General features: G+C 44.7%; 1 protein-coding gene across 2 annotated transcripts in view; it reads right to left on the bottom strand.

Moving 5' to 3' along the window:
• LOC143962744 (uncharacterized) overlaps positions 1-26,022 on the bottom strand; it is a 435,927-nt gene that overhangs the window by 150,706 nt on the left and 259,199 nt on the right. For both annotated transcript variants that reach the window (XM_077472147.1, XM_077472146.1), the window contains exon 9: positions 4,875-5,007. In XM_077472147.1, coding sequence (XP_077328273.1) covers positions 4,875-5,007 — 133 coding nt within the window. The remainder of the gene's footprint in view (positions 1-4,874; positions 5,008-26,022) is intronic.

Genomic DNA, 26,022 nt, shown 5'->3' with positions numbered 1-26,022 from the left:
GGGCACTCAGAAGTACACATGGTCGGATTTTCCGACGGAAAATGTTCCATGGGAGCTTTTTGTCAGAAATTCCGACCGCGTGTAGGCTCCATCAGACATTTTTCATCAGAATTTCCGTCACACAAAATTTGAGATCTGGATCCCAAATTTTCAGACAACAAAATCCGTTGCCGGAAATTCAGATCGCGTGTACACAATTCCGACGCACAAAGTGCCACGCATGCTTGGAATCAAGCAGAAAAGCCGCATTGGCTATTGAACTTAATTTTTCTCGGCTTGTGGTACGTGTTGTACGTCACCGCGTTCTTGACTTTCGCAATTTCCGGCCAACTTTGTGTGACCGTGTGTATGCAAGACAAGTTTGAGCCAACATCCGTCAGAAAAAATCCATGGATTTTGTTGTCGGAATGTCCGATAAATGTCCAATTGTGTGTACGGGGCATAAGAATGTAAATTTGCTGCCCTCGCAAATTATCACAAAATACAGCTATTAATGTTTAAACCGCTGGCAACAAAAGTGAGTACACCCCCTAAGTGAAAATGTCCAAATTGGGCCCAATTAGCCATTTTCCCTCCCCGGTGTCATGTGACTCATTAGTGTTATAAGGTCTCAGGTGTGAATGGAGAGCAGGTGTGTTACATTTGATGTTAATGCTCTCACTCTCTCATACTGGTCACTGGAAGTTCAACATGGCACCTCATGGCAAAGAATTCCGTGAGAATCTAAAAAAATAATTGTTGCTCTACATAAAGATGGCCTAGGCTATAAGAAGATTGCCAAAACCTTGAAACTGATCTACGGCACGGTGGCCAAGACCATACAGCAGTTTAACGGGACAGGTTCCACTTAGAACAGGCCTTGCCACTGTCGACCAAAGAAGTTGAGTGCATGTGCTAAGTGTCATATCTAGAGGTTATCTTTGGGAAATAGACGTATGAGTGCTGCCAGCATTGCTGCAGAGGTTGAAGGGGTGGGGGGTCAGCCTGTCAGTGCTCAGACCATACACCTCCCACTGCATCAAATTGGTCTATATGGCTGTCGTCCCAGAAGGAAGCCTCTTCTAAAGATGATGTTCAAGAAAGCCTGCAAACCGTTTGCTGAAGACAAGCAGACTAAGGACATGGATTAATGGAACCATGTTCTGTGGTCTGATGAGACCAAGATAAACGTATTTGGTTCAAATGGTATGAAGTGTGTGTGGCAGCAACCAGGTGATGAGTCCAAAGACAAGTGTGTCTTGCCTACAGTCAAGCATGGAGGTGGGAGTGTCATGGTCTGGGGAGCTACAGTTCATTGAGGGAAACATGAATGCCAACATGTACTATGACATACTGAAGAGGAGCATGGTCCCCTCCTTTCAGAGTATGGGCCGCAGGGCAGTATTCCAACATGATAACGACCCCAAACACACCTCCAAAACAACCACTGCCTTGCTAAAGAATCTGAGGGTAAAGGTGGTGGACTGGCCAAGCATGTCTCCAGGCCTAGACCCTATTGAGCATCTGTGGGGCATCCTCAAACATATGGTGGAGGAGCGCAAGGTCTCTAACATCCACCAGCTCTGTGATGTCATCATGGAGGAGTGGAAGAGAACTCCAGTCGCAACCTGTGAAGCTCTGGTGAGCTCCATGCGCAAGAGGGTTAAGGCAGTGCTGAAAAATAATGATGGCCATACAAAATATTGACACTTTGGGCCCAATTTGGACATTTTCACTTAGGGGTGTACTCACATTTGTTGACAGTGGTTTAGATATGAATGGCTGTGTGTTGAGTTATTTTGAAGGGACAGCAAATTTACACTGTTATACAAGCTGTACACTCACTACTTTACATTGTAGAAAAGTGTAATTTCTGTTCTTCAGTGTTGTCACATGAATAGATATAGATATAATAATAATAATAATAAAAAAAAAATATTTACAAAAAAGTGAGGGGTGTACTCACTTTTGTGTGATACTATATATATATATATATATATATATATATATATATATATATATATATATATATATATATATATAATGCAGTCCTTTTACAGTCTTTGCTTTACTTTTCTAGCACGCCAATAGACTCCTGATAAAATGTATCACATACATGAAAATTACACACCAAGAACAGAATTCTTTAGCCCATCGATAACTTTCTGTGACAAAAGCTTTCCTGCATGGGTATTGTTTTTGAGGGATGATCCAGTTTAAATATGAATACATATGAACATGAATGCAGCCATCATGGAACTTTTGTAAACACAAGATCCCAACCCTATACAGTATATTTAGTAAAGCAAATACAGCACTTGCATTTAGAAACACTTCTATCAAAAATTAAAGCTAGCTGATAATAGTTTTTCCTGGGTACCCAAGATGTCTTCATTCAGATTTGGTAAAGTAATGGAAAAAAAAAAAAACATTATGTAGACTTTATGTAAAATTGTGTGCAAAGAATATGATTTAAAAAAAATGGCCACTGAATGATGAGTAAACATGATAACAGTATAGCCACTGCACCTATTCAAAGTAGTAGATACAGTTGTGCTCATAAGTTTACATACCCTGGCAGAATTTATGATTTCTTGGCCATTTTTCAGAGAATGTGAATGATAACACAAAAACTTTTCTTTCACTCATGGTTAGTGTTTGGCTGAAGCCATTTATTATCAATCAACTGTGTTTACTCTTTTTAAATCATAATGGCAACAGAAACTACCCAAATTACCCTGATCAAAAGTTTATATACCCTGGTGATTTTGCCTTGATAACATGCACACAAATTGCCATAAAGGGGTCACCTGTTATCTGTTTGCTTGTAATTAGTGTGCGTGTATAAAAGGTCAATGCATTTCTGGACTCCTGACAGACCCTTGCATCTTTCATCCAGTGCTGCACTGATGTTTCTGGATTCAGAGTCATGGGGAAAGCAAAGGAATTGTCAAAGGATCTGTGGAAAAAGGTCGTTAAAGGGATATAAAAAGATATCCAAGGAATTGAGAATGCCAATCAGCAGTGTTCAAACTCAAGAAGTGGAAATGAGGGGTTCTGTTGAAACCAAACCACGGTCAGGTAGACCAACTACCTGACAAAAAATGCAGCCACAACTGCCAGGAAAATTGTTCAGGATGCAAAGAAAAACCCACAAATAACTTCAGGTGAAATACAGGACTCTCTGAAAACATGTGGTGTGGCTGTTTCAAGATGCACAATAAGGTGGCACTTGAAGAAAGCTGGGCTGCATGGTCGTCTCACCAAAAGAAAGCCATTACTACGCAAATGCCACAAAGTATTCTGCTTACAATATGCCAAACAGCACAGAGACAAGCCTCAAAGCTTCTGGCACAAAGTCATTTGGAGTGATGAGACCGAAATTTAGCGTTTTGCCCACAACCATAAACGCTACATATGGAGAGGAGTCAATAAGGCCTATGATGAAAGGTATGGAGGAGGATCACTGATGTTTTGGGGATGTGTGGCAAGATGAATGCAGTATGCTATAAAAAAAAAACTGGAGGAACATTTGCATTCATCAGCCAGGAAGCTGCACATGGAGCGTACTTGGACATTCCAACATGACAATGATCCAAAACACAAGGGCAAGTTGGCCTGTCATTGGCTACAGCAGAAGAACAGTGAAGGTCCTGGAGTGGCCATCTCAGTCATCTGACCTCAATATCATTGAGCCACTCTGGGGAGATCTCAAATGTGCAGTTTATTCAAGCCCAAGAATTTACAGAAACTGGCTTTTGCCAAGACGAATGGACAGCTTTACCATCTGGGAAGATAAAGAGCCTCATCCACAAATACCACAAAAGACTTCAAGCTGTCATTGATGTTAAAGAGGGCAATCATAGGCATGCGCACGGGTGTGCTGGGTGTGCCTGGGCACACCCTAATCACCCTGTGCTGTCTCCAGAGATTTGCCCCAAAATGCTGCATCCAAGAGTATGTATGGCGAACAGTTTCACAGGCAGCAGATCATGAGAATTGCCAGAGCTGTTCAGTGTATGAAACTGTCAGATAATGACACTGCATACAGGGAGAGACACCAGCTGTCAAAAGTCAGTGGTGATATCGGGGGTGGGCGGGACCAAACGGCCTTCAAACACCAGCCAATGTGATGGGGTCTGGGCGGGCTTCTACATTTATGTGGCCCCACCCCCTCTCTGAAGCAGCTCAAACATTGGCTGGTGTTTATAGCGCTTGGTCCCGCCCACCCCCGACATCGTGGCTGAGTTGTAAGTCATCACAACTCAGAAAGAAAGATGGGCTGCATGGTCGAGTTGCCAGAAGAAAGCCATTACTATGCAAATGCCACAAAGTATCTCACAAATGCCCTTCTGGAAAAATGGTCAAACATTCCCATAGATACACTCCTAAACCTTGTAGATGGCCTTCCCAGAAGAGTTGAAGCTTTTATAGCTGCAAAGCGTGGGCCAACTCAATATTGAACCCTATGGACTAAGACTGAGATGGCATTAATGTTCATGTGCGTGTAAAGGCAGGCGTCCCAATACTTTTGAATATCTATATATAAATATAGATATCTATATATATAGATATCTATATCTATATCTATCTATATATATCTATATATATAGATATATATATACACTAACCATGAGTGAAAGAAAAGTTTTTGTGTTATCCTTCATATTCTCTGAAAAATGGCCAAGAAATCATAAATTCTGCCAGGGTATGTAAACTTATGAGCACAACTGTAAATAATGTGCTAATATTCAGAGATAGCTGCAGCATTTCTTTGCCTCTTGTTAAATATATATATATATATATATGTGTGTGACATATGAATCAAGATGCAAATACAGCTAATATAAAAAAAAAATATGTATTCTTTAATATACCAGTTTCATGAAAGGTACCTTTTATAATATTTGACGAGCAAGTTTCGGAGCAAACGGAAGTATCCATTGTATGGCTAGGATTTGTATGTGCTTTCGATGGATGCTGCAGATATTCTCTGATTTTTTGTTGGTTTTCTTCATTACTTGTACTCTATAGGAAGTAAGAGAACTGCTGTGAAATAGGCCAAGGAAAATATTCACTACAGAGATTTACAATTTACATTAAGACCCCTTTCACACTGCCGGCATTTTTTAGGCGCTACTGTGCTAAAAATAGCGTCTGCATATCGTCTGAAAAAAGCGGATCCATTCACTCCAGTACCTGAGGGCTAGGGATGAGCTTCGAGTTCGAGTCGAACTCATGTTCTACTCGAACATTGCCTGTTCGCCTGTTCAGCGAACAGTGAACAATTTGGGCTGTTCGCAGCAAATTCGAAAAGCCGGAACACCCTATACAAGTCTATGGGAGAAATCTAAAGTGCTCATTTTAAAGGGTAATATGCAAGTTACTGTCCTGAATCAAGAGGAGTGTTTGGGGACCTGGGTCCTGCCCCAGGGGACATGGATCAATGCAAAAAAAAGTTTTCAAAACGGCCGTTTTTTCAGGAGCAGTGATTTTAATAATGATTAAAGTGAAACAATAAAAGTGTAATATTCCTTTAAATTTCGTAGCTGGGGGGTATCTATAGTATGCCTGTGAAGGGGCGCATGTTTCTGGTGCTTAGAACTGTCCCTGCAGAAAAGTGTCATTTGTGCAGGAAAAAAAGTCTTTTAAAATCACTTGCGGCTAAATTGTCGGGTCTCCGTAATACAGAGAACACTCAATGAGTGTTCTCTGTATTAGCCGACAATTCATTCATTCATTGATTAAAAAAAAAAAAAAAGCGTGGGGGTTCCCCTAAATTCAATTACCAGGCCCTTCAGGTCTGATATGGATATTAAGGGGAACCCCGCATCAAATTTTTTTAAAAAATTGACGTGGGGTCCCCCTAAAAATCCATATCAGACCCTTTATCCGAGCACGCAACCTGGCAGGCCGCAGGAAAAGAGGGGGGGACGAGAGAGCGGCCCCCCTCCCTCCTGAACCGTACCAGGCCACAGGTGGCCCCGCCCTCCTAATATAAGAAACGTCAGCGCTGGGCTCTCTGCAGTGTCTCCGGAGTGGAGACAGAAGAAGGATGTATGGACAGCGCTGGACTGAGAGATCCCCCGTCGCTGGATATGATCATCCATCGCTGGACCCCGGAGATCCGTCGCTGGATAGCAAGAGTGGATTAGCACCGCTGGAATCTTTTTTTTATTTTTTTCATTTTTAATAAAGGAATTTTTCAAAAGTGTGTTTGTCTTATTTAACCATTTTGACACTTTCTTTGTGAAATGGTAGGGGTACTTTTGTACCCCCTTACCATTTCAAACAGGGGGGGGGGGCGGAATCTGGGGGTCCCCTTGTTAAAGGGGGCTTCCAGATTCTGATAAGCCCCCCGCCCGCAGAGCCTCACAACCAACGGCCAGGGTTGTGAGGATGAGGACCTTATCCTTATCAACATGGGGACAAGGTGCTTTGAGGGGTCACAGACCCCCAAAGCATCCTCCCAATGTTGAGGGTATGTGGCCTGGTACGGTTCAGGAGGGAGGGGGGCCGCTCTTTCGTCCCCCCCTCTTTTCCTGCGGCCTGCCAGGTTGCGTGCTCGGATAAAGGGTCTGATATGGATTTTTAGGGGGACCCCCACGTCAATTTTTTTTTAAATTTGATGCGGGGTTCCCCTTAATATCCATATCAGACCTGAAGGGTCTGGTATGGATATTTGGGGGGACCCCCACGTCAATTTTTTTTTTAAATTTGACACGGGGTTCCCCTTAATATCCATGCCAGACCTGAAGGGCCTGGTAATTGAATTTAGGGGAACCCCCACGCTTTTTTTTTTTTTTTTTTTTTTTTTAATCAATGAATGAATGAATTGTTGGCTAATACAGAGAACACTCATTGAATGTTCTCTGTATTACGGAGACCCGACAATTTAGCCGCAAGTGATTTTAAAAGACTTTTTTTCCTGCACAAATGACACTTTGTGCAGGGACAGTTCTAAGCACCAGAAACATGCGCCCCTTCACAGGCATACTATAGATACCCCCCAGCTACGAAATTTTAAGGAATATTACACTTTTATTGTTTCACTTTAATCATTATTAAAATCACTGCTCCTGAAAAAACGGCCGTTTTTAAAACTTTTTTTTGCATTGATCCATGTCACCTGGGGAAGGACCCAGATCCCCAAACACTTTTTAGGACAGTAACCTGCATATTACCCTTTAAAATGAGCACTTTAGATTGTGAACGTTCGAGTCCCATAGACTTTAATAGGGTTCTAAAGTTCACACGAAGTTTAGGTCTGTTCGCAGGTTCTGGTGCGAACCGAACAGGGGGGTGTTCGGCTCATCCCTACTGAGGGCTTTCACAGAGCGGTGCGCTGGCAGGGCGTCAAAAAAAGTCCTACCAGCAGCTTCTTTAAAACCTGTATAATAATAATAATGTGAGAAGGGGCGGGACTGAATCGCACTGTGTGTGTCTATGGATGCACACAGCCTGGTTCAGGAGCGCACCTGCATGTGTTGCCCCATAACAAGCTTGCTTTGGGGGCACACAGGGAAAAGGAGGTGCCAAAAGCGCTGACGGGGGACCGCAGAAGAGGAGGTTCAGGGCCACTCTATGAAGGACCAAAGCACAGAGCAGGTAAGTATTATTTTCTTTTTATTTATTTATTTTTTTTATATAAAAAAAAATTGTTAAACAGCCTTTACAACCACTTTAGACAGAAAAAAGCCTGAATGAATGGTGGGAGTCACATTATTGAGAACTAATGTATTTCTTCAAGATGGAACTTTCTTATATATGAACAATGTTTTATTTAGTAGATGCGGTGCTAGTTTAGATATTTAAATATGCTGGTTGTATGATCATCTTTCAATAATATTTAATCTGTCTCTCAGCTTGAAAATAAATAATTTTTTTTGCCATACATTCTTGTTCCAAATTGTCTATATATGGACCTGGATGTCAATTGTATTATGAGCAACCAATAAAGCATGGCTATTGATTGTAAAATGATTCCATTTATTGTGATATTATGATTTTAATATGATGTTCTTATAATTAGTAAGAATGAGCTGCCACTTCTGTCCAAACTTAGGTTCAGACGGAATTTTGCTTGTTTGGAGATTCAGTTGAGGTTGCTGGTTTTATTACTTTGTTACTTTTATTACTATATATTTTTTTTATATACATTTTTTATGTCACACTGATTTCAGTTTTTTTTTGTTAACATATAAGTACTGTATATGCTCGTTAAAAGTTGATGTAACAAAGACCTGAGAATTGTTTATGCAAAAGACTGGTCAAAAACATGATGACACTAGTTACTTATAAGCCCCTGATGAAATTCATTGATGAAACGCATAAGGCAGGTTCTTAGTGATGTCATCACATTTTCCCATGTTTCCAATGTTTGTTCTGCCTAATGGATCGTTTTCACACCACACTGCATTCTGCGAGAAACCTTGTAATGCAATCTTGATAGTGCTACATTATCTCACAAAAGTGAGTACACCACTCACATTTTTTGCAAAAAAGTATTATATCTTTTCATGTGACAGCGCTGAAGAAATGAAAGCTTGTATAAAAGTGTAAATTTGCTGCCCCCTCAAAATAACTCAACACACAGCCATTAATGTCTAAACTGCTGGCAACAAAAGTGAGTACACCCCTAAGTGAAAATGTCCAAATTTGGCCCATAAGCCATTTTCCCTCCCGGATGTCACATGATTCATTAGTGTTACAAGGTCTCAGGTGTGTTAAATTTGGTGTTATCGCTCTCACTCTCTTGTACTGGTCACCAGAAATTCAACATGCACCTCATGGCAAAGAACTCTCTGAGGATCTGAAAAAAAATAATTGTTGCTCTACATAAAGATGCCCTAGGCTATAAGAAGATTTCCAAGATCCTGAAACTGAGCTGCAGCATGGTGGCCAAGACCATACAGCAGTTTAACAGGACAGGTTCCACTTAGAACAGGCCTCGACATGGTCAACCGAAGAAGTTGAGTGCACGTGCTCAGCCTCATATCCAGAGGTTGTCTTTGGGAAATAGACATATAAGTGCTGCCAGCATTGCTGCAGGGGTTGAAGGAGTGGGGGGTCAGCCTGTTGGTGCTCAGACCATATGCTGCAGACTGCATCAAATTGGTCTGCATGGCTGTCATCCCAGAAGGAAGACTCTTCTAAAGATGATGCACAAAAAAGCCCGCAAACCGTTTGCTGAAAACAAGCAGACTAAGGACTAGGGATGAGCTTCGTGTTCGAGTCGAACGTACGTTCGACTCGAACATTGGCCGTTCGGCCGTTCGGCGAATTCCGAACGTTTTGGCCGTTCGCGTCAAAATTCGAGTGACGCGCGCGCGGACCACAATGCACTGCGTTGGCGCAGTGCATTGCTGCCCGATGATTGGCCAAGCATGCACTGTGACCCCGCATGCTTGGCCAATCGCAGCGCCGGCAGCGAGGAGAGCCATGATTGGCCACAGGCATCCTGCCTGTGGCCAATCATAGCTCAGGCTGTGTAGTGCACGCCCCACACTATATAAGGCCGCCTTTAAGGCGGCCTCCTGTAGTGTGTTACTTTGCATCTGAAGCAGTGGGTGTTCTGTGTACCTTCAACACAGTACACACCAATCGTTTTTGGCTGATTTCCTATCTTGCTGCTGTGTAGTGGTTGTTGTCTGTGCCCTGACTGCAGTATACACCACTATATTCACCTCACCTATATAGCTAGTGATCTAGCTTTAACCACTTAACAACTGCCCATTGCCGATTAACGGCTTCAGGGCGGTTGTTTAACTCAGAGAGGCCGTTAATTAACGGCCTCCCAGAATTCTGCTCTCGCGTGCCCCGAGGTGTGCGCACTCGAGAGCATCCGTGACCGCCGGGTCCATAGGACCCGGCGCATCACGGTAAACGGCCGCTCATAGCGGCCGTTTACCACGTGATTGCTCCGTCAAATGACGGAGTGATCACTTGGAAACAAACCGGCGTCATGTTATGACGCCTGTTCCTACCTCCCCTTTCTGTACCGATCGGTACAGCGGAGGGGAAAGAGATCGGTGTCAGCAGCGATGTGGGCTGCATCTGCAGTGCCCACATCGCTGCTCACCGAATTTAACCCCTCAATTCCCTGCCAATACTCTGCAATACCAGTGCATACTCTGCAGTACCCTGCCATTACTCTGCAGTACCCCGCCATTACTCTGCAGTACCCCGCCATTACTCTGCAGTGCAGTACCCCGCCATTACTCTGCAGTGCAGTACCCTGCCATTACTCTGCAGTGCAGTACCCTGCTATTACTCTGTAGTACCCCGCCAATACCCCGCCAATACTCTGTAATACCCTGCCATAAATTGCCATACCCAGCCATACTCAGAGATACCCAGCCATACTCGGTGATACCCTGAAATACCCAGCCATAGACGCCCCCCACCCCTCACCGCCCTCCGGTGCTTCTACCAACTCGCCAGTACGATCAAAGCCAGAATCTTTTTTTTATTTTTTATTTCAGGCTTCCCAGCCTAGAGGTGAGATGTGGGGTCATATTGACCCCCCAGATTTCACTGTAAAGAGGACCTGTCACCCCATATTCCTATTACAAGGGATGTTTACATTTCTTGTAATAGGAATAAAAGTGATCAAAAATATATTTTTGGGAAAAAAAATGTCAAACTAAAATAAATAAAGTAAAATGAACAATAAAAAAATAAAATAAAAATTAAAGCGCCCATGTCCCCATGTGCTCGCATGTGCCACACATGTGAGGTATCGCCGAGAATGTTAGAGCGAGAGCAATAATTCTAGTCCTAGACCTCCTCTGCAACTCAAAACTTGTAACCAGTAAAAAAATATTTAAAGCGTCGCCTATGGGGATTTTTTAAGTAGCGACGTTTGGCGCCATTCCACGGGCATGTGCAATTTTGAAGAGTGACATGTTTGATATCTATTTACTCAGCATAACTTCATCTTTCACTTTATGCAAACATTGGGCTAACAAGTGGTTAATAATAGAGCTTGCAGTCAGTAGTGTTAGGAGTGCGTGCTGTCTGCGTGCTCTGTACCCAGTACATACCGCTATAATATAGGGCAGGCCCCTACTTTCAAACATCCAACTTACAAACATCTCCTACTTGCAAACGCAAGGAGACAGCAGCAAGTGAGATGAAAAAAGATGGACGACAAAACAAATTATACAGGGGTGATAACCCTTCCCTATGTTTTCCAAAAAGCTTAAAGATAGTTTTTTTGACTGGAGCTACACTTTAAAAATGTACCGGTTGAAAATGACAAACAGATTCAACTTAACACAACAAACCTACACAGTCCCTGTCTTGTTTGCACCGCCTGTATACTGCTGTTCTGAGTATATAGGGCCTGGGGGCCACACGCATTTCCTTTTTTTAATATGGGTACGGGGTTCCCCTTAATATGCGTACAAGACCCAAATAGGCTGGTAATGGGCAGGGAGGGCTACCCATGCCATGTTTCTCAATGATTTTCAACCATATTGCAGGAACCAGATATAACATTAAAACCGCAAGCAGTTTTAAATGGTGTTATTTCCGTTTAATGTCATTTTGTGCAGGGACTGTTCTAAACACGGGAAACACGTGGCACTTCACAGGCATACTACAGACACCCCGCAGGCACCATATTTAAAGGAATATTTCACTTTTTTTTTTTCACTTTAATCGTCATTAAAATCAGTGCTCCCGCCAAAACGGTAGTTTTTAAAACTTTTTTTTGCAGTGACCCATGTCCCCTGAGGCAGGAGGCAGGTCGCCAAACCCTTTTTAGGACACTATCTTGCATATTAGCCGTTAAAATGAGCACTTTCCAATTTGAACGTTCGAGTCCCATAGACTTCAATGGGGTTCTAACGTTTGTACCGAACGCGGGGGTCGTTCGCAAGTTCTGGTGCGAACCGAACCGGGGGGTGTTCGGCTCATCCCTACTAAGGACATGGATTACAGGAACCATGATGAGACCAAGATAAACTTATTTGGTTCAAATTGTGTCAAGCGTGTGTGGTGGTAACCAGGTGAGGAGTACAAAGACAAGTGTGTCTTGCCTACAGTCAAGCATGGAGGTGGGAGTGTCATGGTCTGGGGCTGCATGAGTGCTGCCAGCACTGGGGAGCTATATTTCATTGAGAGAACCATGAATGCCAACATGTACTGTGACATACTGAAGAAGAGCATAATCCCCTCCCTTCGGAGACTGGGCCGCAGGGCAGTATTCCAACATGATAACGACCCCCAAACACACCTCCAAGATGACCACTGCCTTGCTAAAGAAGCTAAGGTTAAAGGTGATGGACTGGCCAAGCATGTCTCCAGACCGAAACCCTATTGAGCATTTGTGGGGCATCCTCAAATGGAAGGTAGAGGAGCAAAAGGTCTCTAACATCCACCAGTTCTATGATGTCGTCATGGAAGTGAAGAGGATTCCAGCGGCAGCCTCTAAAGCTCTGGTGAACTCCATGCCCAAGGGGGTTAAGACGGTACTGGAAAATAATGGTGGCCACACAAAATATTGACACTTTTGGCCCAATTTGGACAGTTTCACTAGGGGTATACTCACTTTTGTTGCCAGCGGTTTAGACATTAATGGCTGTGTGTTGAGTTATTTTGAGGGGACAGCAAATTTACACTGTTATACAAGCTGTACATTCACTACTTTACATTGTATCAAAGTGCAATTTCTTCAGTGGTGTCACATGAAAAGATATAGTAAAATATTTACAAAAATGTGAGGGGTGTACTCACTTTTGTGAGATACTGCATGTTGCACTACAAAAACATGAATCTTTATAGCATTATATGTCTTAATACTTATTTTAAAATAGTATTTTACTACTAGAAGTCGTTTGCCTTTTTGAGCACATTTTCCAGTGCTAACTTACTGAAGGAGAGGTATAGGCAGAAGTTGATAGATTATTTACAGTGCATTGCGAAAGTATTCGGCCCCCTTGAACTTTTCAACCTTTTGCCACATTTCAGGCTTCAAACATAAAGATATAAAATTTTTATTTTTTGTGAAGAATCACCAACAAGTGGGACACAATTGTGAAGTGGAACAAAATCTATTGGATTTTTGAAACTTTTTTAACTAATAAAAAAATGAAAAGTGGGGCGTGCAAAATTATTCGGCCCCCTTGTGTTAATACTTTGTAGAGCCACCTTTTGCTGCGATTACAGCTGCAAGTCGCTTGGGGTATGTATCTATCAGTTTTGCACATCGAGAGACTGAAATTCTCGCCCATTCTTTCTTGCAAAACAGCTCGAGCTCAGTGAGGTTGGATGGAGAGCGTTTGTGAACAGCAGTTTTCAGCTCTTTCCACAGATTCTCGATTGGATTCAGGTCTGGACTTTGACTTGGCCATTCTAACACCTGGATACGTTTATTTGTGAACCATTCCTTTGTAGATTTTGCTGTATGTTTGGGATCATTGTCTTGTTGGAAGATAAATCTCCGTCCCAGTTTCAGGTCTTTTGCAGACTCCAACAGGTTTTCATCCAGAATGGTCCTGTATTTGGCTGCATCCATCTTCCCCTCAATTTTAACCATCTTCCCTGTCCTTGCTGAAGAAAAGCAGGCCCAAACCATGATGCTGCCACCACCATGTTTGACAGTGGGGATGGTGTGTTGAGGGTGATGAGCTGTGTTGCTTTTACGCCAAACATATCGTTTTGCATTGTGGGCAAAAAGTTCGATTTTGGTTTCATCTGACCAGAGCACCTTCTTCCACATGTTTGGTGTGTCTCCCAGGTGGCTTGTGGCAAACTTTAGACGAGAATTTTTATGGATATCTTTGAGAAATGGCTTTCTTCTTGCCACTCTTCCATAAAGGCCAGATTTGTGCAGTGTACGACTGATTGTTGTCCTATGGACAGACTCTCCCACCTCAGCTGTAGTTCTCTGCAGTTCATCCAGAGTGATCATGGGCCTCTTGGCTGCATCTCTGATCAGTCTTCTCCTTGCCTGAACTGAAAGTTTAGAGGCACGGCCAGGTCTTGGTAGATTTGCGGTGGTCTGATACTCCTTCCATTTCAAAATGATCGCTTGCACAGTGCTCCTTGGGATGTTTAAAGCTTGGGAAATCTTTTTGTATCCAAATCCGGCTTTAAACTTCTCCACAACAGTATTACGGACCTGCCTGGTGTGTTCCTTGGTCTTCATGATGCTCTCTGCGCTTTCAACAGAACCCTGAGACTATCACAGAGCAGGTGCATTTATACAGAGACTTGATTACACACAGGTGGATTCTATTTATCACAATCAGTCATTTAGGACAACATTGGATCATTCAGAAATCCTCGCTGAACTTCTGGAGTGAGTTTGCTGCACTGAAAGTAAAGGGGCCGAATAATTTTGCACGCCCCACTTTTCCGTTTTTTATTTGCTAAAAAAGTTTAAAATATCCAATAGATTTCGTTCCACTTCACAATTGTGTCCCACTTGTTGGTGATTCTTCACAAAAAATAAAAATGTTATATCTTTATGTTTGAAGCCTGAAATGTGGTAAAAGGTTGAAAAGTTCAAGGGGGCCGAATACTTTCGCAAGGCACTATATATATATATATATATATATATATATATATATATATATATATATATGCACATATACATACAGTAAATATTGTATATACAGCAGATAAAATAAGTATTGAACATGTCACCATTTTTCTAGGTAAATATATTTCTAAAGGTGCTATTGACATTCAATTTTCATCACATATCGGTAACGACCGACGCAATCCATACATCCAAAAAAACAAAATTAAGTTATAAATTAAGTTGTAAAAAAAAAAAAAAAAATGGAATGACACAGGGAAAAAGTATTGAACACATGACAAAAGGAAAGTGAAAAAAGCCATGGAAAGACAAGACAGCAGCTGAAATCTATCAGTAATTAGAAAGCAATCCTGACCCTTGTCCTTGAAAATAAATATCCGCTGGCTCAGTCTCAACTAATGACCTATAAATAGGTGTCTCATTACCAAGGTGTTACACAGGAAGCATCTCATGATGGGTAAAAGCAAAGAGCTCTCTCAAGTCCTTCACAACCTTATTTTTGCAAAACTTACTGATGGCATTGGTTACAGAAGGATTCATAAACGTTTGAATGTTCCAGTGAGCATTGTTGGGGTCATAATCCTGAAGTGGAAAGAACATAATTTCACCATAAACTGGCCACGACCAAGTGCTCCTCACAAGATTTCTGACAGAGCAGTGAAAAGAATTATCAGAAGAATTGTCTAAGAGCCAAAGACCACTTGTGGAGAGCTTTAGAAAGACCTGGAATTAGCAGGTACAATTTTTTCAAAGAAAACAAATAATGCACTCAACCGCCATGGCCTGTACGCACGCTCACCATGTAAGACTCCATTGCTGAAGAAAAAGCATGTTGAATCTCATTTAAAGTTTGCTGCACAACATTTAGACAAGCCTGTGAAATACTGGGAGAATATAGTCTGGTCAGATGAGACCAAAATGTAACTTTTTGGATGTCATAATACACACCATGTTTGGAGGCCAAATGGCACTACACATCACCCCAAAAAACACCATACCAACAGTGAAGTTTGAAGATGGAAACATCATGGTGTGGGGCTGTTTTTCAGTATACGGTACTGGCAAACTTCATTTATTTTAAGGAAGGATGAATGTAAAAATGTACAGGATGAATGGAAAAGACATTCTTGATAAAAATCTGCTGCCATCTACCAGGATAATAAAACCAGGATGGACATTTCAGCAAGACAATGATCCCAAACACAAAGCCAAGGAAACTCTCAATTGGTTTCAAAGAAAGAAAATAAAGCTGCTAGAATGGCCAAGCTAATCACCTGACTTGAAGACCTAAAGATCAGAGTTCATAGAAGAGGCCCACGGAACCTTCAAGATTTGAAGACTGTGTGGGCAAATGGGCCAAAACCACATCTGAGCAATACATGCGATTAGTTTCTCCATACAGGAGGCATCTTGAACCTGTCATTACCAACAAAGGATTTTGTATGTACAAATTTCCGTTTTCAATAGTTTTTCCCTGTGTCATTCCTTTTTATTACACATAACTTATTTGTTTATGTTTCTTTGTACTGTATGGATTGCATGGGTTGAAACCTCCATGTCAATAGAACCTTTAGAAATATATTTACCTAGAAAAATGGTGATATGTTCAATACTTATTTTACTCAATATATATCAAATGTGTACGGTGAGCTGATTTTCATAGATGATGGCACTCTATGGTGTGTTTTTGTGCACATAGCTGGCGGTGGATGTTTGCTGTTATAAAAGGCATTGTGTTTTCACAAATTGCACTTACAGTGCCTTGAAACTTTTTCCACATTTTGTCATGTTACAAAAAAAAACACAAATGTATTTTATTGGGATTTTATGTGATAGACCAACACAAAGTGACACATAAGGAAAATGATAAATGGTTTTCAATTTTTTTTACAAATAAATATCTAAAAAGTGTGGCATGCATTTGTATTCAGCCCCCCTGAGTCAATACTTGGTAGAACCACCTTTTCACTGCAATTACGTCTATTTGGGGATGTCTCTACCAGCTTTGCACATCTAGAGAGTGAAATTTTTGCCCATTCTTCTTTGCAAAATAGCTCAAGCTCTGTCAGATTGGATGGAGAGAGTCGGTGAACAGCATTTTTCAAGTCTTGCCACAGATTCTCAATTGGATTTAAGTTTGGACTTTGACTGGGCCATTCTAAAACATGAATATGCTTTGATCTACAACCATTCCATTGTAGCTCTTGCTGTATGTTTAGGGGTGTTGTCCTGCTGGAAGGTGAACCTCTGTGCCAGTCTCAAGTCTTTTGCAGGCTCTAACAGGTTTTCTTCTAAGATTGCCCTGCATTTGGCTCCATCCATCGTCCCATCAATTCTGACCAGCTTCCCTGTCCCTGCTGAAGAAAAAGCCACAACATGGTACTGCCACCACAATGTTTCACGGTGGGGATGGTGTGTTCACGGTGACATGCACTGTTAGTTTCTGCCATACATAGTGTTTTGCTTTTAGGTCAAAAAGTTCCATTTTGGTCTAATCTGATCAGAGCACCTTCTTCCACATGTTTGGCTTCTCGCAAACTGCAAATGGGACTTCTTATGGCTTTATGTCAACAATGGCTTTCTTCTTGACACTCTTCCATAAAGGCCAGATTTGTGGAGTGCACAACTAATAATTGTCCTGTGGGCAGATTCTCCCACCTGAGCTGTGGATCTCTGCAGCTCCTCCAGAGTTACCATGGGCCTGTTGGCTGCTTCTCTGATTAAAGCTCTCCTTGCCCAGCCTGTCAGTCTAGGTGGACGGCCATGTCTTGGTAGGTTAGCAGTTGTGCCATACTCTTTCCATTTTTGGATGATGGATTGAACAGTGCTCTTTGAGATGTTCAAAGCTTGGAATGTTTTTTTTTTTTTATTATAACCCTGCTTTAAACTTCTCCACAACTTTATCCATGACCTGTCTGGTGTGTTCTTTGGCCTTCAAGATGCTGTTTGTTCACTAAGGTTATCTAACAAACCTCTGAGGACTTCACAGAACAGCTGTATTTATACTGAGATTAAATTACACACAGGTGGACTCTATTTACTAATTAGGTGACTTCTGAAGGCAACTGGTTCCATTAGAGCTAGGGGTATCAGAGTAAAGAGGGCTGAATACAAATGCACGCTACACTTTTAAGATATTTATTTGTAAAAAATTTGGAAAGCCATTTATTATTTTCCTTCCACTTCACAATTATGTGCCACTTTGTGTTGGTCTATCACATTTCTGGTTGTAACATGACAAAATGTGGAAAATATCAAGGGTTATGAATACTTTTTCAAAGCACTGTATGTTATTTTACTTTTACTAATTTGTATGCTTATTTACATTGTATACCATACTGTTGGTTTGGTTTAGCACTCCCTGTTGTATTACAGTTTGCACAATATTTATTATTATATGTCCTACAGTCATAAAATGCAGTTATCCAAATGAAGTTATATATAAATTATTTCTGCTACACACAAACTCATAATTTTTACGTTATTTTGCTTGATTTTAAACAGGTCAGGAAATAGATTTAGATTCTGTGAGGAAATACTAGTATTGTCACAGGAAATGAAGCATGTGGAAGTCTATTCATGAGTTTAGGTTTTTATTTGTTTGTCCACACCCACTGCATGTACATGGGACAAAACAACACATGCTTTCACTCGTGGAAGGAAAAGTGGGCTGGATAAAATGTCATGCAATAAAAGGGGGGCTGGAAAAAAGCACTAAGACTGAAGTGTTTTGTTAAATCCTTTCCATGGCATGGCTGTCCAGTGCTTGACCTCTTCATGACTAGTGATGGCCGAACGGTTCGCCCGGCGGTCGTTTCGCGGCGAATTTCCGACTTTCGCCGTCCGCGGGTTCGAACGCCTTTTTCCGTCGTTCGCCCCGGCGGACTTACGTGTTTAATGTATACAAGAACTTTAACCTTTCGTGACACGTTTATCATGTGTTACAGGACAACCAATTGAGACATGACAGCTCATGGACACTTGGACATTCCCCCTAACCTATAAATACACCCGATCCGGTGGCCATTTTACATTCTTTCTTCTGTCACTGTAGGGAAAGGATCCTGTGTGGAGTAGGGACAGAGAAAACGCTAGCTATTTGGTACACAAAAGTTCTTTTCAGGACTGGTATAGGTGTTAGGTCAGCAGCCTGAGTTTCTTTTGTCAGTTTAGATAAAGGGACAGAGCGCTGTATGCTGCTATTTTAGGGACAGCTCAGCCAGATTAGTCTTTCTTCATCATCATCATCATCATCATCATTAGCTGTTACTATCAGGTCCACAAAAGAGCTGTTCCAGCTAATCGTTCCAGCCTACTCTTTTTTGCCAATTTGTATAGGGACAGGCAGGAAGCAGTGTGTCAGGCAGTGAGGATAATTTTAAAGACTTGCTGTTACTATTAGTTCCACAAAGGTTCTTTTCAGGACTGGTATCAGTGGTACGGTAATAGGCTTGTACACGTATAATATTCTTTCTTCCAAATATAGAAAGAATATTATACTTGACTGCTGCCCTTCTGCTGCAGTCTGCTAATCATTCACAACTCACTTGTTCCACAAAGCTCTTTATCAGGACTGGTAACTTGGTCTGTCTAGGGTGCTACGGTACATAGGCTTGGGTGCGGTACAGTCTGCTGTTCTGTAAGGACCGCTATCGGTCCACAATACATAGGGTTGCCGTGCACTACTGCTGACCGCTGCCCTATACTGCAGCAGTCCTTCATTGGTATAGGGACTGACGTACAGTCTGCTAATCACTAACACACAACCTGCTTGGTCCACAAAAGTTCTTATAAGGACTGGTAACTTGGTATAGGGTGCTACGGTACATAGGCTTGAGTGCGGTACAGTCTGCTGTTCTGTAAGGACCGCTATCGGTCCACAATACATAGGGTTGCCGTGCACTACTGCTGACCGCTGCCCTATACTGCAGCAGTCCTTCATTGGTATAGGGACTGACGTACAGTCTGCTAATCACTAACACACAACCTGCTTGTTCCACAAAAGTTCTTATAAGGACTGGTAACTTGGTATAGGGTGCTACGGTACATAGGCTTGAGTGCGGTACAGTCTGCTGTTCTGTAAGGACCGCTATCGGTCCACAATAGATAGGGTTGACGTGCACCACTGCTGACCGCTGCCCTATACTGCAGCAGTCCTTCAGCGGTATAGGGACTGACGTACAGTCTGCTAAACACTAATACACAACCTGCTTGGTCCACAAAAGTTCTTATAAGGACTGGTAACTTGGTATAGGGTGCTACGGTACATAGGCTTGAGTGCGGTACAGTCTGCTGTTCTGTAAGGACCGCTATCGGTCCACAATAGATAGGGTTGACGTGCACCACTGCTGACCGCTGCCCTATACTGCAGCAGTCCTTCAGCGGTATAGGGACTGACGTACAGTCTGCTAAACACTAATACACAACCTGCTTGGTCCACAAAAGTTCTTATAAGGACTGGTAACTTGGTATAGGGTGCTACGGTACATAGGCTTGAGTGCGGTACAGTCTGCTGTTCTGTAAGGACCGCTATCGGTCCACAATAGATAGGGTTGACGTGCACCACTGCTGACCGCTGCCCTATACTGCAGCAGTCCTTCAGCGGTATAGGGACTGACGCACAGTCTGCTAAACACTAACACACAACCTGCTTGGTCCACAAAAGTTTTTATAAGGACTGGTAACTTGGTATAGGGTGCTACGGTACATAGGCCTGAGTGCGTTACAGTCTGCTGTTCTGTAAGGACCGCTATCGGTCCACAATACATAGGGTTGCCGTGCACTACTGCTGACCGCTGCCCTATACTGCAGCAGTCCTTCATTGGTATAGGGACTGACGTACAGTCTGCTAATCACTAACACACAACCTGCTTGGTCCACAAAAGTTCTTATAAGGACTGGTAACTTGGTATAGGGTGCTACGGTACATAGGCCTGAGTGCGTTACAGTCTGCTGTTCTGTAAGGACCGCTATCGGTCCACAATACATAGGGTTGACGTGCACCACTGCTGACCGCTGCCCTATACTGCAGCAGTCCTTCAGCGGTATAGGGACTGACGTACAGTCTGCTAAACACTAATACACAACCTGCTTGGTCCACAAAAGTTCTTATAAGGACTGGTAACTTGGTATAGGGTGCTACGGTACATAGGCTTGAGTGCGGTACAGTCTGCTGTTCTGTAAGGACCGCTATCGGTCCACAATACATAGGGTTGCCGTGCACTACTGCTGACCGCTGCCCTATACTGCAGCAGTCCTTCATTGGTATAGGGACTGACGTACAGTCTGCTAATCACTAACACACAACCTGCTTGTTCCACAAAAGTTCTTATAAGGACTGGTAACTTGGTATAGGGTGCTACGGTACATAGGCTTGAGTGCGGTACAGTCTGCTGTTCTGTAAGGACCGCTATCGGTCCACAATAGATAGGGTTGACGTGCACCACTGCTGACCGCTGCCCTATACTGCAGCAGTCCTTCAGCGGTATAGGGACTGACGTACAGTCTGCTAAACACTAATACACAACCTGCTTGGTCCACAAAAGTTCTTATAAGGACTGGTAACTTGGTATAGGGTGCTACGGTACATAGGCTTGAGTGCGGTACAGTCTGCTGTTCTGTAAGGACCGCTATCGGTCCACAATAGATAGGGTTGACGTGCACCACTGCTGACCGCTGCCCTATACTGCAGCAGTCCTTCAGCGGTATAGGGACTGACGTACAGTCTGCTAAACACTAATACACAACCTGCTTGGTCCACAAAAGTTCTTATAAGGACTGGTAACTTGGTATAGGGTGCTACGGTACATAGGCTTGAGTGCGGTACAGTCTGCTGTTCTGTAAGGACCGCTATCGGTCCACAATAGATAGGGTTGACGTGCACCACTGCTGACCGCTCACCTATACTGCAGCAGTCCTTCAGCGGTATAGGGACTAAGAGTTTTGTCACAGGGTCATTTAAAAAATGACATGCAGAGGAAGAGGCAGGCCCTTCCGCAGGGGTGGTAGGGGTAGGGCAGGAGCAACAGGCTTGAGCCAAAGTGGGAAGTTGCAGAAGGTGCGTTCAATTACTTTAAAGGATGCACCAGACTTGGTTGAGTGGCTCGCTCAGCCTTACTCTTCTGCACCCTCCTCATCCTCTCGATCTGCACCCTCTTCTTCACTCTCTGCTATGTGCACCCCCAAAGACACTACCACCAACAACACGACCACCACCACCACCACCACATACCTTCCGCTTGAGTCACTGGAATTATTTTCCGATCCATATCAAGAGGACATTTCTGATGCGCAGCCACTCTTGGTATTGGATCAGGAAGAGGAGGTAGCAACAAGCGCTACTCAGCAGTCTGACGCCAGTACCCAGATCAGCCCAAGGAGGAGGTTGGTCCCCGGTGTTGCTGCCTACTCTACTTATAGCGGTGGGGAAGGTGACGTTGATGATGACGTGTCTAGTGATGTCACGTGGGTGCCCACAAGAGAGGAAGAGGAGGGGAGTTCAGAGGGAGATATGGACCAGCAGATAGGGAGGAGAAGCAGCAATGACTTACATTGCACAGCAGGGACAAAGCAGACTGCAAATGTATCAGGAGCGAGTCATCGACCATGTACGGTCACATCTGGCGCTCCCAGGACACCGGCACATGGCTCCGCAGTGTGGGCTTTTTTTAACGTGTCCGCTGCTGACAATAGCGTTGCCATCTGCAATCTTTGCAGTCAACGCGTTAGTCGCGGTAAGCCCAATACTCACCTAGGGACGACCGCCTTAAGAAGGCACATGAGCAGCCATCACCGAGCCCAGTGGGAGCAACGGAACACACAAAGCCACACTGCAGGCTCTCACCGTCCAGCCTCGTCTTCTACTTCTCCTTCTCCTCTCTCCTCACAATTGTCCTCCACTCCACCTTCCATCACGCCAAGCTCACATTTTTCTGCAAAAAGGCAGGCTTCCGTGGGCCTAATGTTTGAGCGTAAAAAAATGATGACGCCGGATAACCCTCTTGCCCAACGGTTGGCGGCTGGCTTGTCAGAACTCATAGCCCGCCAACTACTGCCATATAAACTGGTGGACTCGGAGGCCTTTCGCAAATTTGTGGCCATTGGAACACCACAATGGAAGGTCCCAGGAAGGAAGTATTTCTCAGAGAAGGGCATCCCAGAGCTATATGGCCATGTTCAGCGGCAAGTGAATGTATCTCTGGCACACAGTGTCGGTGCCAAGATACATCTGACCACAGACACGTGGTCTAGCAAACACGGGCAGGGAAGGTATATCAGTTTTACTGCCCACTGGGTGAACCTTCTGACGGCCGTCAAGCATGTAACCCGTGGCACCCGTGTAGATTTGGTTTTACCGCCACGGATTGCATGCAGGCCTGACTCTTCTTCTCCTCCTCCTACTCCATCCTCCTCCCTCTCCTCCTCAGCTGCCTCCTCCTTTTCCGCTGCTAGCGTCTCTTCCACTGCACCGCCCAAGCTCCCCAGAACCTATTCCACATGCCAGGTGAGACGTTGCCATGCCGTGCTGCGTCTGTTGTGCCTGGAAGCAAAGAGCCACACTGGCCCGGCACTCCTTTCAGCTTTGCGTTCACAGGCAGATGAGTGGCTAACACCGCTCAATTTGACAGTTGGTAAAGTGGTGTGTGACAACGGTGCCAATCTGCTTAGCGCATTGAAACAGGGCAAAATCACGCACGTGCCGTGCATGGCACACGTCTTAAACTTGGTCGTGCAGCGATTCCTTGTCAAATACCCTGGGGTCCAGGACATCTTGCGGCAGGCAAGGAAAATCTCGGCCCATTTCAGAAGATCTTACACGGCCATGGCTCGCCTTGCTGACATTCAGCGGCGACACCATCTGCCGGTCAGACGTCTTATTTGCGATTGCCCGACGCGATGGAACTCAACCTTCTATATGCTTGATAGGCTGCTCCAGCAGAAACGTGCAGTTAACGTCTACCTGTATGAACTCTGCGAAAGAAACGGTTCTGGGGAGCTGGGTTTTTTTTCACCGCGCCAGTGGCTGCTCATGCGCGACACATGCAGACTTCTGCGGCCATTTGAGGAGATCACCAAACTGGTCAGTCGCAGCCATGGCGCCATCAGTGACATGGTACCTTATGCCTTCTTTCTGGAGCGTGCATTGCGTCGTGTCATTGATCAGGCTGTGGAGGAGCAGGAGCGGGAAGATGAGGAAGTCGCAATGCTGGATGAATTCCCAGGGGGGGCTACTCTATCTGAGACAAGTCAACAACAGGAGTCTGATGAGGAGTCAGAGGAGGATGGTGCCGGGGCGGATGAGCAGGAGCAAGAAGAGCATGCTTTAAACCTTTCTGGGATCCCTGTTGTGCGAGGATGGGGAGAGGAGAATGAAGAGGACGACATTATCCTGGATGATGAGCAGGAGCCAGGCCACCACACCGCTTCCACTTTAGTGCAAATGGGGGCCTTCATGCTCCAGTGTTTTAATAGGGACCCCCGTATAAAAAGCATGAGGGTCAAGGACCAGTACTGGGTGGCAACGTACTTAGACCCCCGGTACAAACACAAAATGGCGGAAATGTTACCGCCGTCGCAGAGGGCTGTCAGAATGCAGCACTTCCAGGCCTTGCTTCGAGAAATGCTGCATTCTGCTTTTGCGTGCGCTGGCAGAGGAGCAATTCCCACTCCCAGAGAAGGATTTGCGGGTACCAATCCAACAGCGCCTGCAAGAAGAGGCCGGTTTGAAGATGTGTTGGTGACTTCGGATATGAGGTCATTCTTTCAGCCGACCCATCGACAGGTGTCATCCGGATCCAGCATCAGGGAACGCCTAGACCGTCAGGTGTCCGACTACATTGGGTTAACGGCCGATGTGGACGCTCTGAGGAGTGATGAACCCCTAGACTACTGGGTGGGCAGGCTTGACCTCTGGCCAGAGCTTGCCCAATTTGCAATCGAACTGTTGGCTTGCCCCTCATCCAGTGTCCTGTCCGAAAGGACGTTCAGCGCAGCAGGGGGGATTGTGACCGATAAGCGTACTCGCCTAGCTCACCACAGTGTTAACTACCTCACATTTCTAAAAATGAATGAGGCATGGATCTCGGAGGAATTCAACACATGTGATCAGTAGACCATGTATATGTCTATAAACAATTTTTGGAATCAAGCACACAGACCTTCTTAATTCATTTGGCTCACTTCCCTGACCCAAAAAAGCACACCGTACTATATGCCCCTACCCTCCTCTTTGAAGAGGTTGAGCGGTGTCATATTTCTACTGGGGCTGCTTATTATGAGGGGTTCCCACCATCCCTGTGCTGTGCTGACTTCCTCCTGGGTGTTCTTATTATGAGGGGCTCCCACCATCCCTGTGCTGTGCTGACTTCCTCCTGGGGGTTCTTATTATGAGGGGATCACACCATCCCTGTGCTGTGCTGACTTCCTCCTGGGGCTGCTTACGGTGCTGCTGTCAGCGCTGTATGTCACGGAGCTGCTGTCAGCGCTGTATGTCACGGAGCTGCTGTCAGCGCTGTATGTCACGGAGCTGCTGTCAGCGCTGTATGTCACGGAGCTGCTGTCAGCGCTGTATGTCACGGAGCTGCTGTCAGCGCTGTATGTCACGGAGCTGCTGTCAGCGCTGTATGTCACGGAGCTGCTGTCAGCGCTGTATGTCACGGAGCTGCTGTCAGCGCTGTATGTCACGGAGCTGCTGTCAGCGCTGTATGTCACGGAGCTGCTGTCAGCGCTGTATGTCACGGAGCTGCTGTCAGCGCTGTATGTCACGGAGCTGCTGTCAGCGCTGTATGTCACGGAGCTGCTGTCAGCGCTGTATGTCACGGAGCTGCTGTCAGCGCTGTATGTCACGGTGCTGCTGTCAGCGCTGTATGTCACGGAGCTGCTGTCAGCGCTGTATGTCACGGAGCTGCTGTCAGCGCTGTATGTCACGGTGCTGCTGTCAGCGCTGTATGTCACGGAGCTGCTGTCAGCGCTGTATGTCACGGAGCTGCTGTCAGCGCTGTATGTCACGGAGCTGCTGTCAGCGCTGTATGTCACGGAGCTGCTGTCAGCGCTGTATGTCACGGAGCTGCTGTCAGCGCTGTATGTCACGGAGCTGCTGTCAGCGCTGTATGTCACGGAGCTGCTGTCAGCGCTGTATGTCACGGTGCTGCTGTCAGCGCTGTATGTCACGGAGCTGCTGTCAGCGCTGTATGTCACGGAGCTGCTGTCAGTGCTGTATGTCACGGAGCTGCTGTCAGCGCTGTATGTCACGGAGCTGCTGTCAGCGCTGTATGTCACGGTGCTGCTGTCAGCGCTGTATGTCACGGAGCTGCTGTCAGCGCTGTATGTCACGGAGCTGCTGTCAGTGCTGTATGTCACGGAGCTGCTGTCAGCGCTGTATGTCACGGAGCTGCTGTCAGCGCTGTATGTCACGGAGCTGCTGTCAGCGCTGTATGTCACGGTGCTGCTGTCAGCGCTGTATGTCACGGAGCTGCTGTCAGCGCTGTATGTCA

The sequence above is a fragment of the Lithobates pipiens genome, unplaced genomic scaffold, assembly GCF_037356315.1.
Source record: "Lithobates pipiens isolate NorthernLeopardFrog02 unplaced genomic scaffold, aLitPip1_a1.2 Scaffold_8, whole genome shotgun sequence".
NCBI lineage: Eukaryota > Metazoa > Chordata > Amphibia > Anura > Ranidae > Lithobates > Lithobates pipiens.
Note: the sequence above shows the minus strand (reverse complement) of the source record. Positions and strands in the feature narration are given on the sequence as shown.